This window comes from Chiloscyllium plagiosum, unplaced genomic scaffold, assembly GCF_037043375.1.
Source record: "Chiloscyllium plagiosum isolate Xiang-an unplaced genomic scaffold, Cpla_swu_hap1 HiC_scaffold_1, whole genome shotgun sequence".
NCBI lineage: Eukaryota > Metazoa > Chordata > Chondrichthyes > Orectolobiformes > Hemiscylliidae > Chiloscyllium > Chiloscyllium plagiosum.
The window spans coordinates 87324875-87340948 of NW_028270139.1; the positions used below are offsets into that span (position 1 = coordinate 87324875).

General features: G+C 38.9%; 1 protein-coding gene across 2 annotated transcripts in view; it reads right to left on the reverse strand.

Annotated features, from left to right (window-relative positions):
* cwc27 (CWC27 spliceosome associated cyclophilin) overlaps window positions 1-16074 on the reverse strand; it is a 281202-nt gene that overhangs the window by 235755 nt on the left and 29373 nt on the right. For both annotated transcript variants that reach the window (XM_087988677.1, XM_043689542.2), the window contains exons 2-5: window positions 15482-15578; window positions 10338-10450; window positions 9726-9869; window positions 5344-5442 (exon numbers count right to left, since the gene is read on the reverse strand). In XM_087988677.1, the coding sequence (XP_087844803.1) occupies window positions 5344-5442; window positions 9726-9869; window positions 10338-10450; window positions 15482-15578 (453 nt within the window). The remainder of the gene's footprint in view (window positions 1-5343; window positions 5443-9725; window positions 9870-10337; window positions 10451-15481; window positions 15579-16074) is intronic.

Here is a 16074-nt window from a genome sequence, read left to right on the forward strand (position 1 = left end):
GGCTGGGGATTGTTAAAGAGAGGGAATCCCTGGTATAAGCCCTTAGTGAAAGGATGGCAGGGGAGGAAACTGCCATCTGTCAAGGGAACCCCAATACTTAAAGGATCCTATTTAGGGGAGGGGTCATAGATTACTACAACATGGAAAAAGACCCTTTGACCCACATGTTCATGCAAGCACCTACACAACCTAATTCCATTTTCCAGCATTTGGCCCAAACCCCTGTATATTATGGCTTTCCAAGTGCTCATCTAAATACATTTTAAAATGTTATGATGGTACCTTTAACCACTCTTTCAAGCAGTGAGTTCAAATGCCCATCACCATCAAGATGAAAAAAATTCTTAACTTCCCCTAAACTTCCATCTCTTTAAATATACGCCTTCTGGTTATTGATCCCTGTGCTAATGTACAGGTTTCTTCCTACCTATCCTATCTATGCCCCTTATAAATTTTATACATCTCAACCAGGTCCCCACTAAGTCTTCTCTGGTCTAAGGAAAATAATTCTAGATTATCTAGTTTCTGTTCATAGCTGAAATGCTCCAGCCCAGATTACATCGTGATGAATATTCTCTGTGATCTCTCCTATATAATCATCATCCTCACTGTAGAGTACTGACAAGAACTACAAAAGAGAGTTACAGCTATGGTCTAACTAACAATTCCATCCCAAACTCCGTGCTCTTATATTCAACGCCTCTGCTAATCATAGAATCCCTACAGTGTGGAAACAGGTCATTTGTCCTAACAAGTCCATACTGATCCGCCGAAGAGTAACCCATCCAGACCCATTCCCCTAGCCTATTACTCTACATTTACCCTGACTAATGTACTTAACCTACACATCCTTGAACATTATGGGCAATTTAGCATGGCCAATCCACCTAACCTGCACACCTTTGGATTGTGGGAGGAAACCAGAGCACCTGGAGGAAACCCACGCAGACGCAGGGAGAATATGCAAACTCCACTCAGATAGTTGACCGAGGCTGGAATCGAACCCAGGTCCCTGGCATTGTGAGGTAGCATCCACGGACAGAAAGCAAGCTAAACATTGAGTATAGATGGAATAGAACCCATTCCTTCCCTTTCTTTTAACTTTGCTTATTATATTCTTTGTCACTATGTTCTCCTCCACCTCCCCCTGCTCCCTCTCTCCACTGGGACTGTCTGTTCTTTCCAGTCTGGCAGTTAGACAAACAATGTTCTGCCATTCTCACATTCCAATCAATCAATCTGAACTATCAATATGCTTTCTCCCCAGCACTCAAATCCCTACCTCTTCCACTATTGCAAAAAGGCTGCCCTGTCCACATTTCATGTCAGCTCTAATGAGGAGTCACCGACACTCAAAATGTTAGCTTGCTTTCTCTGCATGGATGTTGCCTGGCCCACTATGATCTCCAGTAATTTTTGTTTCCAGTGCAGATTCCAGGATCTGCAGTAATTTGCTCTGACACACTGATCACTTCTGTTTTCAGAAGTCACTGCTACGCATGGACCTTAAAGGCCTTTGCAGCTAGAAAGAAAACTAGAGGTAACGCAACTCATTGGACATGCCAGTAATGAAACATAATGTCAAAGAGCCATTGAATTGTACAGCATAGAAACAAACCCTTTGGTCCAACTAGTCCATGCCGACCAGATATTCTACATTAATCTAGAACCATTTGCAAACATTTGTCCCATATCTCTTTTAAACCATTCCTACTCATTATACCTATCTGGATGCTTTTCAAATGTTGCCTCAGGCAGCAGCTCTGAATATCAAAAAAAAGCATAGCATTCTTAATGCGTTCTTGGGATGAAGGAGGTTGGTCCACAAAATTAGACCAAATAGTGTTAAGTTGATATAGCATCCTCAATCAGGAATTCTTCTCAATCAGGAATTCTTCAATTCCTGAAGAAGGGCTTATGCCCAAAACGTCGATTCACCTGCTCCTTGGATGCTGCCTGACCTGCTGCACTTTTCCAGCAACACATTTTCAGCTCTGATCTCCACAATCTGCAGTCCTCACTTTCTCATAGCATCCTCAATTCCTGGATTACAGCAAGGAAAGCAGGGGATAGCTGATCCTCTTAAATTTCAATCCACTATGTAAGCTAAAACCAGATAGCGTGCTCCTAGGAAATATCGGAGGAGTTGTGATGACTCACAGCCATTTGGAAACTTGGATTTTCATAATTGTTTGGGACCTCTATGCAAATTGATGACATTTAGTCAACATGTCAGACATGTGGAAAATAAACATCTGGTCGCCCAGTTATAGGAAGGACATTATCAAGCTGGAACGATTTCAGAGGAGATTTACCAGGATGTTGCCAGGTATGGAAGGTTGGAGTTATAAAGAATGGCTGAAAAGGCTGGGATTATTTTTCACTGCAGCGTGGGAGGTTGAGAGGCGACCTGATAGAGGTTTATAAAATAATGAGAGGTATAGAGAGAGTTGATGGTAGTTGTCTTTTCCCCAAGATGGGAAATTTCAAGACCAGGGGGCACATTGTAAGGTGAGAGGAGATAGATTTTAAAAAAAGACATGAGGCAATTGTTTTCACACAGAGGGTGGTTCACATGTGGAATAAACTTCCTGAGCAAGTGGTAGACGCGGGTACAATTACAATGTCTAAACAACATTTGGACAGATACATGAATAGGAAAGGTTTGGAGGGATATGGGCCAGGAGCAGGCAAGTTGGACTAGTTTAGTTTGGGATTATGTTTGGCATGGAGTGGTTGGACCAAAGGGTCTGTTTCCATGCTGTATGGCCCTATGACTCTATGTTTTAAGGTGTCAAGTTGAATTTATAGCAAAGAAACAAGCTAATTGAGGCCAACTGCTTTATTGTAGTATTTATATCCAACATAAAACTGCTTTCATCTTTGTTCATCTAACCCTATTAACATAACCTTCTATTAAATTCCTGAAAGGATTGTGAATTCAGATACAATAACCTTCAAAGATGGAATTAGATAAATACATGAAGAGGAAAAATATTACAAGGCTAATGGGAAAAAGGCAAGTGCGACTAATTAGATATCTATACTAAAATAGTAACATGGAGACCAATCTCTACCTACGCAATATCATTACATTGTTGTGGAAGGACAGATCATTCTTTAAGGCAGTGGATAACATGGGATTTTAATAAATATAATCTTAAAGTTTTGCAGATGCAGTAATACAAATTTTCTATGAGAATTCTAACTTGTTAAGAAATTGCATCAGCCTTTAATGATGTTTATAAAACAATTGTACTGTTTCAAGTTTAGAAAAAAAAATCAAGAGTAGGCTTTTGATGTGTGTAATACTAGAGATGGCATTACTGGATTAGGTTCTTCCTTGGAAATATTAATTAAGTACATGACTAATCAGCAAGGATTAGTGAGGCAGCACCAATAACATGTTCAATTTCTACCATGATAGTTGATGAAATTTAAGTTCAATTCATTATTAAAAATCTGGAACAGAAAAATATTCTCATAATAGTGGCATGAAAGCATAATTTATTGCAGTAAAAGCCATCGGGGCATTCCAGAAGGAAATCCACTGTCATTACCTGCTCACCTACTTGTGACTCCAGACTTACGTCAATGTAATTGATTCTTAAACAGCCTCTGAAATTACCTAGCAAACAACCACAGAAAAGTCAAAAGGAATAAAACAGGACAAATATCTGGCATCGACTTAAGGCACTGAAGATGACAATGGCAAATGTCGAGTTTGAAAATACCTCCTCACTAACACCTGGGCTTCTGCAAAAAATGAAAGAGCTTTCCATAGAGGGAAAGCAATACCTGACATTTTACTATCCACAGAATCATATCTAGCAGAAAAAAACCAGACACCACCAGTGCTGTAGGAACATATGCTGTAAAAATTAGGCACAATGTTGAAGCAAACTGCTGCAGATGCTGGAATCTGTACTGAAAACAAAACAAAGAAATCACAGAGGGTCAGGCAGCATCTGTGAACAGAGAGCGAGCTAATGTTTTGAGCCTAGATGACTCTTCAACAGAGTTTCCTGGAGGAATGTGAATGTTTCAACGGAACAAAATACACCATCTGCCAAACTAAACCTGTAATTCCAGATTAACTATACCATTTGTCAATTGTAACTACTGTATTTAATCTTTGATGGAAAGTGGCTAGCAGTGCATTTTCCATCTTCTTACAAGCAAGTTAGAGTAAACACATATCCTGACTCCATAAAAATGCTTTAGTGTTATTAATGATTTCATTTGCACCCCCACACCTGCGCCTGTGTTTGTCTAGTAGCATGGGATCTATGTATTAAATCTGCTCCACTTGCCAGGATTTGCTGAATTGCCTGCCTAGATGCTGGGCAACTATTCATACTGCTACTGAGATACTATCACTTTTGATTATTTGCTGGCCCACCTACTTCATTACTTTAGTTGTATTGAGGTCCATCGCTTCTACCTGTCTTGTAATTCTGGAACATTTGGAGAGAAACTCTTTTTTTATTATTTGATGCAATGTGATTGTCGGTGGTAAGGCCAGCATTTGTTTTCTACTCCTAATTGTCCTTGTCAAGGTGATGGTGAGTCACATCTTGAACCCCTGTAGCCCTTCTCGTCCAGGTGCTTCCACAGTGCTGTCAGAAAGGGACTTCAAAGATTTTGATTTGGAGACAGTGATGATACAATTCCAATTCAGGATGGTGTAAGGAAACTTGCAGGTGGTGATGGTCCCATGTACCTCTTACCTTTGCCCTCCTGCTTGGTATTCTTCACAATTTTGTAAGGTGCTGTTAGAGGAACCTTGGGTGAGTTGCTGTAGTACATCTTGTAGGTGGTACACAGTGCTGCCATGGCACATTAGTAGTTCAGGAAGTGAATATTTAAGGTGCTGGATCAGGTGCTGATCAAATCAACTGCTTTATGCTGGATTTTGTTGGGTTTCTTGTGAAATGTAGCTGCATTCACCCAGATAAGTACAAGGTATTCCATCATACTCCTGACTTGTGCCTTGAACATCCTGGGCAGGCGTTGGAGAGTCAGAGATGGGCCTGAGAGTTTATGGAGTCAGGATATGTGTTTACTCTAACTTGCTTGTAAGAAGATGGAAAATGCACTGCTAGCCACTTTCCATCAAAGATTAAATACTGTAGTTACAATTGACAAACGGACTTCAGCTCAGTTGATTAGTGATAATAAAACGTTACAGCATAAATTTATACCTTCACAGCACAATGTATGTAGAACAAACAATCTTTAGCTGCAGCCAAGAACGTAGTTCTCATCTAATGGTTATAAGGTTTCTTACTTTAATTTAGCAACATAAAACATTAAATATAAATCTTAATTTGCTCATCTCACCTCTGTAGACTTAATCTTATGAGGGCTGATTGGTCGCTCGTCTTTATCAATTTCTACTTCTGCTAATCTTAATATATTATAAATAGTATCACCGGTCACCTATGAAGAAAAAAAATCTACTTATATGTAAGAACTGACAGTCTTATTGCACACTTATTCTGCAACCGACCATAGAATAAATTCAGTAACATAGACCAGTCAAAACAGTTAAAGGTTTGAACGTAATCTAGATTAATACTAAGTTCAGTTATAACAAACATACACAAATAAAATATCTTTATTTCTTTATAATGTTAGCATTTTTTACCTATTATTCTAGCAAAAGCAGAACAAGAACTTAACATTTGAGGACCATGATTGGAAACAATATGATAGAGGTACTGTTGGAGGGATTGTGTAGTGGGAATTGGTGGAGCCATGCAGGAACTTATAGCAGGGAATGCGCAATTGACATAGCGTGTAGAAGGAAATATGGAACGGCAAAGTTCTCTCAGAGTAGGTATAAAAAAATGAAGGAAAATCATACATCTCACTTCCCCCTACAAGTTTAAGTAAAATTTCCATGACAGAAAGAGAAAGTTAATTATAAGAGGAAGAAAATAAATAATAACAAACACAACAGGCAAGAGAGGCAAGGACCCTGGAATCTACTGTGCACAACTGCAAAAATAATTCACTATCTGAAACTTTTGTAAACCTGTGATCCAGACATTCTAACTTCAGCTCCAAAGCAATTCAAGGAATAAATTAACAATTGCAGCATAAGCAAAGGCACATGCATTGAGTAATAGAGACTTATAGGGAGGTGGTGGCATAGTAGTATTGCCACTGAAATCAATCTAAGGGGCTTGTATTTGAATCCCACTACGGCAGATGACGGAATTTTAAGTCCAAATCTTTACTGAATTCAAATCCTAATGACGACCGTGAAAACTTTGACAAATTTTCTAAAAAGCCAGTTGGTTCTCTAATTTCCTTTAGGAAAGGAAAACTGCTGTCCTTAACTGAACTGGCCTACATGTGTATCCAGAACCATAGCAATATAGTCGACTCTTAACTGCCCTTAAGGAAGTTATTTAGTCTTATAAACTCTAAAAACAATGCCCAGCTAAGTTTTGAGACAATTATTTTTGGAAAACAAGTTGCAGGTGAGAAAAGCTGGTTCTCATAGATAACTCCTCATCAAAGCTGGTTCTGAGTGTTTTATGATGAAAATAAAATAAAAACAAGTCAAACAACTTAAAACCAGCTCCTAGCAAAGCAATATCTGTTCTTGCTATAGGCGTGGAATGAAATGCTTTAGTGGTGGAAGACCACGACATGAAATGAGAAACATATCTACTTGGAAGTTGAAGCAAAAGAGGCGGCAAGGAGAAGCAAAAAGAGAGCAATGGTGACAAGAAAGTGTCAGGTGATAATCCTGACCTTTCCAATGCAGAGGTCACCAGCTTGGGATTAACTTGCCACCGTCATAAAGTGAAGTCCACATTTTGGGCCATATTTTCCACTCAGTGGCAATCTCATGCAAACTTGCTTTTTTTTTTAATAAAGAAGGCAGCTCTGCTCAGGTCTCTTTCTGGTTGAAATACAACAGTCTACTTCAATTCGCAGTTCTTTTGTAGCTTAGAATGATCAGAGGAAAGCAAACAAGGCCTGTTTTCCAAAGCGGTCAACTGCTGTATTTTGAAATTTAGCTGACAAAGAGTAAGATTATAAATTAAGTTTGATATTTGGATATCATGTGGGGTTGAGTGTCAGCTGGGAAAAGCGATAAGAATGCCAAGCATAGGATACCAGGTGAGTAGTGTGCCAGGTAATAGGATGCCAGTTGGATGGAGCAGGGTGCCAACTGGGCAAAATGTCAAGCTGAGGGGGGCAAGGCAAGCGCTTATGGATGATCAGGGAGCAGGTAAGGTGGGTCTAGTGTGTTTGGTTCCAACAAGAGAGAGAGTGGAGAGAAAATCAGGTTTATGCAGCAACAAAAGAGGGAGGGTTAAGTCCAGTCATGCTTGCTTCATCAAATTTTAGTGCTTAAGTATATTTGGTAATCAATCTGGCAATCACCTAATTGGCTCTGGCATTCACGTTTTTGATAGTTATAAACTTATGTTTTAGAGACCCATGAGCCTTTCAGTAACTTTTTATTTGCTATCTATTTGACTGATTTTCTCCTCTTCTTTGGTATGGACAAGTTAGCATCTCACAGAGGCAGCACATTTTGATGTCTTATGAACTGCAGGTGGGAGGCAAATTGATGTTTTTTCTCTCCGCTGGTAAAATGCTTCACAGTCAGGGAAGAATGGAGGGAGAAAAAGGGTGAGCAGTAGATGCTCTACAGAGACAAAGGGTATGAGGAAAAATAAACAAACATCAGCAGAAATTGCTAGCAGATCTGGCAGCATCTGCAGAGAGAAATTAGAGTTAGTGTTTCAGGTTGAGTGACCTTCCTCAGAACTTGAGTTTGCTCCTGCCACCCTCTGTGCTTCCTCCAAGTGATGCTCACATAGAGGAGTACTGACTCATCAGCGAAGAGTGGACAGTGGATGATAATTACCGAGAGGTTTCCTTGCTCATGTTTAATCTTAAGCCATGGGATCCGGAGTCAATGTTTAGAACTACCAGGGCAACTCCCTCCTGACTATATTCCACTATGCCGCCACCTCTGCTGGATCTGTCCTGACGATGGGACAGGTCAATCCAGGGACGATGGTGGTGGTGGTTGTGGTTGTGGTATATGGGACATTGTTATTATTTAAAGTTTCTACAACTTTAACTAAAGAAGTTGAGATGTAGAAGCCTTTAAAGGAATTCCATGTAACTCAAAAGTTAGTTGGCACCTGTACCAGGAACCAACTATTGAAGTATGAGCAGGACTTCATGACCAGTTCCTCTTTCTAACTCCGAGTATGTTAAGTAATAAGGACTAGCACCTTGATATTTGCAAGTTAATTTCTCATGAAAGACCCAATTCAGGCATTTGAAGTGCAAATTGAATTAACAAAAGCAATCTTAGGTGGGAAGCAGGAAAAAAAAAGAAGAAACAGTACACAAACAGCACTGCTAGTTACTGGAAGCAGGACCTGAGGCCAAACCAGGCTGGGAGATTTGCTTTCTTTCTGAAAAAAGGGCGAGTCTGCCTACCGGGAACAGGACTTGAAACCTAACGTAGTCTAATTTAATCTTCTCCCAGCTCTGACATTAAGAAAAACTGCACTTTCAGCCAAAACCATCTTGAAGTAACTTACTATCAAAAAAAAAGGACTTAAACATTTTAAAAGGAAGATTAGATTACAAGAGAAAACACTATTTGAAGAAAAGCCATGGGATCCGGAGTCAATGTTTAGAACTACCAGGGCAACTCCCTCCTGACTATATTCCACTATGCCGCCACCTCTGCTGGATCTGTCCTGACGATGGGACAGGTCAATCCAGGGACGATGGTGGTGGTGGTTGTGGTTGTGGTATATGGGACATTGTTATTATTTAAAGTTTCTACAACTTTAACTAAAGAAGTTGAGATGTAGAAGCCTTTAAAGGAATTCCATGTAACTCAAAAGTTAGTTGGCACCTGTACCAGGAACCAACTATTGAAGTATGAGCAGGACTTCATGACCAGTTCCTCTTTCTAACTCCGAGTATGTTAAGTAATAAGGACTAGCACCTTGATATTTGCAAGTTAATTTCTCATGAAAGACCCAATTCAGGCATTTGAAGTGCAAATTGAATTAACAAAAGCAATCTTAGGTGGGAAGCAGGAAAAAAAAAGAAGAAACAGTACACAAACAGCACTGCTAGTTACTGGAAGCAGGACCTGAGGCCAAACCAGGCTGGGAGATTTGCTTTCTTTCTGAAAAAAGGGCGAGTCTGCCTACCGGGAACAGGACTTGAAACCTAACGTAGTCTAATTTAATCTTCTCCCAGCTCTGACATTAAGAAAAACTGCACTTTCAGCCAAAACCATCTTGAAGTAACTTACTATCAAAAAAAAAGGACTTAAACATTTTAAAAGGAAGATTAGATTACAAGAGAAAACACTATTTGAAGAAAAGGTATCAGCCCTGACGCCAGTCATGTACAAAAGTGGCAGATGGGTAGGAAGGCAGAATAACAGTGGTTGAAGAAATGTAACTGAAGGACAAAAGGCAATGCTAAACTTACTAACATAGGAACTCCATCAAAATACTAACATGGAAAGTTTATCTTATTAAGAATTACAGAAAAATTGTAATACAGTAAGAGTTATCTTGCACACAAAGCACATGCTCTGGAAACAGTCATGTGTTAACACAAAGTGTTAACTGTTAATGTAATTCTTGCCCTTGGACACATCAGCAAATAAAATTGAAATCCAACAATACATTCTTTTATCCTCATACTCTAACCTTTCCAAAGATGGTATGTTTGTTATTGAGTTCATCCGCAGGACCCAATGTGAAGAAAAACTGACTACCATTATCATGAGGTCCAGCATTCGCCATAGCAACCAATCCTCTTCTATTAAAACGTAAACGAGAATGAAATTCATCCTGCAAATTTAAATAATAAAAAGAAACTCAGATCAGAGCTAAACATTGGATAGAAAAGATCAAATTCAAAGTAACCAAATGCAGAAAATTCAGACATGTCCCTTTTTCAAAGATTCAGTACATAAATACACAATCCAACTTCTCACATGTACAGATCCCAGGTTTGATAATAAAACTCTACCAAGTTACTTGATGGGAACAATATTACAAGTGACCATAGTGCACATAGACCGAAATGCATGTCAGAACAATCAGTCCAGTGTCAATAACATCTGCATCCCACCACTTACTGAAAAGTAAAATCAAGGCAGAAAACTAGTCTATTGTAAAGCTTTCATGGTGGAACAGGCTTGCAAGTTATTCATACTCATAGCAATTTGAGAACAATATCAAACAGGTTACAAAAATCATGGAATTTATCCCAGTGTTAAATCGGGGAGTGAGAAATTAAAGGAAAAAAAAACAAACCTTAAATGGCTTCCCATATATGGATTCGCCACCAGTTCCACTTCTTGTTGGATCTCCTCCTTGCACAATAAAGCCAGGTACAACCCTGTGAAATATTGTATTATCATAATAACCTGTTTGGAATTAAAAAAAAGGTTCATAATCAGAAGGCTACTTTATAAATCAGTTTCAATAATTTTTAAAAACTTTTTTCCAAATGATCACTGCCATCTACACAAAAATCAACAAGATCACAATTAACAAACACATTAAATTGCAAGTTAATTCTCCTCAGTACTTGAATTTGCAACAACAGGTTGTTCATTATATACATAAAGGCAACTTGACTTTCTTTAGGAGTCAATTCTGTTAGATACAGTTCTGCCCCTTATTGTACTCCTTTTATAATCACAGCTGTGTGGCCAAATTCCACCCCAACTTTGTTTACAAGTTTGCTGTCAACACCATTGTAGGTCTCATCTCAAACAACAACAAGACAGAATACAGGAAAGAGATTGAGTGTTTAGCAGCATTAGGTAAAGACAACAATCTCTTCATCAACATCAGTAAAATGAAGAAGCTGATCATTGACTTCAGGAAGTAGAATGGAGGGCATGCCCCTGTCAGCATCATTGGTGCTGAGGTGGAGATGGTCAAGAGTATCAGGTTCCTGGAAGTGATGATCACCAACCATCTGTCCTGGTCCACCCATGTCAACACAGTAGTCAAGAAACCACAACAACATCCCTACGTCTTCAAGAGGCAAAGTCATAGAGTCAAAGATTGCTGCAATTGTACCAGCCTCCACCACTTCCTCTGGCAGTTCATTCCATACACGTACCAGCCTCTGTGTAAAAAAGATGCCCCTTAGGTCGCTTTTATATCTTTCCCCCTCTCACCCTAGACCTATGCCCTCTAGTTCTCAACTCCCCCACCCCCTCATGTTTTTATAAACCTATATGTAATTATCCTTCAGCCTCTGACGCTCCAGAGAAAAAGCCCCAGCCTATTCAACCTCTCTCTATAGCTCAAATCCTCCAATCCTGGCAACATCCTTGTAAATATTTTTTGAACCCTTTAATGTCTCGCAACATCCTTCTGATAGGAAGGAGACCAGAATTGCACGCAATATTCCAAAAAATGCCAAATCAATGTCCTGTACTCAATACACTGACCAATAAAGGAATGCATATCAAAGGACTTCAGCACTATCCATAACCTGTGACTCTACTTTCAAAGAACTATGAACCTGCACTCCAATGTCTCTTTCTTCAGCGACACTCCCTAGGACCTTACCATTAAGTGTATAAGTCCTGCTAAGGTTTGCTTTCCCAAAATGCAGCACCTCGCATTTATCTAAATTAAAATCCATCTGCCACTCCTCAGTCCATTGGCCCATCTGATCAAGATCCCGTTGTAATCTGAGGTAACCTTGTTTGTTGTCCACTACACCTCCAACTTTGGTTTCATTTGCAAACTTACTAACTATACCTCTTATGCTCACATCCAGATCATTAATATAAATTACAAAAAGTAATGGACCCAGCACTGATCCTTGTGGCGCTCTACTGGTCACAGGCCTCCATTTTGAAAAACAGCCCTCCACAACCACCCTCTGTCTACTACCTTCGAGCCAGTTCTGTATCGAAATGGCTAGTTCTCCCTGTATTCCGTGAGATCTAACCTTGCTAGCCAGTCTCCCTTGAGGAACCTTGGCGAGCACCTTACCGAAGTCCATATAGATCATGTCCATCACTCTGCCCTCATCAATCCTCTTTGTTACTTCTTCAAAAAACTCAGTCAAGTTTGTGAGACATGGTTTCCCACACTATCCCTAATCAGTCCTTGACTTTCCAAATACATATACATCCTGTCCCTCAGGACTCCCTCCAACAACTTGCCCACCACCAGGCTCACTGGTTTATAGTTTCCTAGGTTGTCCTGTAGAAGCATTTTTGTGGCTCTGGAAACCATTTTTTTTGAGTGTTAACTTAACAATCCTAAAAAATCAATACTAAGAGAAATTTGTAACTAACTATGTAACCAGAATTATGTGTTTCCTGATCCTGCAGAGATGAGATTAAGTTTTATCCATAAGAAAGTAAGCATTATTGAAATTAACAATAATTATCTCTGTTCTGTGCTCCTGCAATAACGTACAAGAGAATTAACTGCCTGCAAAATAATTATCAGCCTGCAATTATTAAAACTATTATAAATGCCTGTTAATTTTTGACTCCTAGGATAAGAAAAGGGCTTAGTAAAGAATTCGGGTTCATCCCTGATGAGCCCTTGTTTTTCCTTTACTTATGGTACTGCCTTTTCTTATTTTAAGGTTTCACCCCTGATAACCCTAAACATGCTTTCTGCATAACTTATGAAATACCTTATCATTGAAATGTCGTTAAATCAGCAATGAAAATACAAAGTATTGGCACAAACCTAAATCGATGACCTTCTAATACAGTAGAACCTCAATTACCAAACATCAAATTTCCGATTATCCAAACAAGATGTCAAGGTCCCGTAAAAATGGCATTGGGCAACTCAGCATCCAGTTATCAGTTAAACAGCATTATGGCGTACACTGGCGGATTACCGAGAAATGTTTGGTAACCAGCACTCAAATTACCGCTTATTTATGATAGATCAGTAATTGGTTAAACGGCAATATGGCTTGCATTGCCGGATAACCAGCACTCATAAATTACTACTTGATTCCGGTCATCTGAATGATCAACTATCCAAACAAAATACTCCCCACCTGTCTCGTTTGGATAACCGAGGTTCTACTGTTACATTTTTGGCCAGACCTCCAGGTTTTCCAATGAAAGTGCAAGTAGGCCATCTAGTGGCTATTTTGTAGTGGTGCATCCAGCTGAAATCCTATATAAATCTCGAGTTGGATTTTAATTTCGAACCAGTTTTATTGGCTGCTTCCCATGGTATCTCATGAAATAAAACTTGGTCAATACTGAAGGTCTGTTTCCGAAATTTTCTTCTACACTAAGGAAATTTGGTATGCCCACAAGGTCTTCTACCATTTTTTACAGATGCACCACAGAAAGCATGTGGAAGTTTCCAGTGTGGTTTGGCAACTTCTCTTCCCAAGACCGCAAAAGCTATTGAGAATCAAGAACACTACCCAATTCACCAGGCAAACCGGCCTTGCATTCACTGACTCCATTTTACTTCCCGGTGCCTCAAGAAAAAACCCAACATTATTAAAGACCCCTTCCACTCTGGTTAGACTCTCTTCCACTCTCTTCCGTCAGGCAGAACATATACAAGTTTGAATATACACACAAATAGATTTAAGAATAGCTCTTCCCCACCGTTATCAGACTTTTGGATGAACTTTTCAAATATTAATTCTGTTCTCTCTCTCTACATCTTCTCTGGAAATGCAGCTGTATTCTGCACTCTGTTCTACTACCCGGATGCACTTTGCATGGTACGATCTGCCCTCGCACACAAAACACTTTTCACTATATCAGTACGTGTGACAACAATAAAATCAACTATGTATCTTCATGTGCTGGCCTAGCCAGCAATACCCACATCCCATGAACAAATAATGGTTTGATGAGCTTGATTGTGTTTTCTTGATGAAGTAATTGAGTGAGTAGATGAGGGGAGTGCAGTTAACCTTGTGTGTATGAGCTTTAAAAGCCATTTACTAAAGTTACATATATTAGGCTAGCAAAATTGATGGCCTTGAGGTAAAAGGTGCAGGGACAATAAAAATAGCTAAGATATAGAAAACAAACACTTGGAGTGAATGACTGATATTTGGAGTGAAGCAATAGTGGTGTTTTTCAGGGTTTAGTATTAAAACAATTGTTGATTTTGATATGCATTAATTAGTTGAACATGGGAGTATAGGATAGTTTTCAAATATGTACTTGATGCACAACTGTAAGTAAGTGTTAATAAACAATAGGTAAAACAGTAATTACCTTCATGCAGACATAACAGGCTGATGGAAAGATGAACACATGACACAATATTTCACACAGAAAAGTGAGAGATATTACGTTTTTGTAGGAAAAGGTACAGAGAAATGATAGCAGCTAAATGACACGATTTTAAAAGGACACATATGAACAGATCTTTGTTCTCAAATCTTTGAGGGTTTCAGGACAGGCTACCAAAGGCAGTTAGTAATATGTATTAGGATTTTGGGTCTTCAAAATACAGGTATGGAGTGCAAAATACAGGAAGTTATATCAACTCAAGGCATAGAGGTCTACAGCTCAGAAAAAGGCCCTTTTGCCAAGTGAGTCTGCGCTGGTTAAAAATAATCACCTAATGTTTCCAATCCCATTTTCCAACAAATGGCTAAGCCTCTTATGTTTTGGAATAATTTATAACAACAACGAAGAGTTGTTCCTACATTCCTGTAACAGCAAAACAGATGTATTTCCAATGCCTGATTAGCAATGGAGTCAATGGGAATGTATGGTGCAGGCCACAATCAGATTAGCAATTATCTTATTAAGCGGTGGAACTGGCGAGATAGATTTAATGGCCCATTCCTAGTTAAAACATTCGTATGAATGGCCAATAACCAGACAGCAGTCTTATATGACTAGGGGAAAAAAAAAGTGAAATAAGCGAAAACATTGTTTCACTCAACTAATAGTAATGATTTGGAATGGACACCCTGATTAATTACAAATAGTAATAGTATTACTATAAATAGCAGTAGTATTCAAAATGGAATTAGATAAATATTTTTAAGGAGAAAAGAATGGAAAGAATATGGGCGAAGGCAGTGGAGAGGGACTGACTCAATTGCTTTTGAAAGAAATGGCATAGATTTGATAAACCAAAACCTTCAATGCTACACTATTCTGAGAGCAAAACATATTTGAAGGAGAAAATCCTTTTACAGCTACAAAACTATGATAGACTTGTGCAATCAGAACTTTTCACAAAATTTTTCAGAGATGTTTTTGATGAACAAACTGCATAAAAGTTGCATTATCAGTAGAAGTCATCAAGGTTGTAAAAAATCAGTACCAGCTGTATCCCGATTTCAACTTCAAACAAATCCTCAGTAACAATGGCTCATTTAACCAGAATGAACATTTGCTTCACTTCACCAAACAGGGTGGGAAAATGCTCCCCTTTCGATAAATTTTGCAATTAAAAAAAAATACCTTCCAAGCAGAGTTGGATAAAGTTTCTGCATGCTTTCGGTGCCTCTTTTGACCATAACTCTATATCAATATCACCAGCTGTAGTCTTCAAAAGGACCTAGAAAATAAAATTCCACAGAATTACATGGTCTGTGCTCCAATTTATAAACATTCTATTGTATTCCAACATGTCACATCATCCATTACACAGGTCACTCTTTAGTTCCTAGGATTCCTTTTGAATCAATATCAAAATTTTTATACCATTTTCTTCTTAGTTCTTCCTTCATGAACAATTACTAAGTTAAGCAAAGGGATGGATGGAAGTGGGAAGCTTTCAAAAATGAGATAACAAGAAAGCAGAGACAGTGTGTTCCTGTTAGGGTGAAGGGCAAGGCTAAAAGTTGTAGGTAATGCTGGAAAAAAAATTGAGGCGCTGGAAAGGAAAAGGAGGAAGCATATATCAAGTACAGCCAGCAGAAATCAAATGATTCTCCAGAAGAGTATAAAAGCAGAAGACGCAGGGCAGAAGGTGACAGGAGATAGCTTAGGCAAATAGAGTTAAAGAGAATCCAAAGGAATCTACAAATACATTAAGCATGAAAGGGTAACAA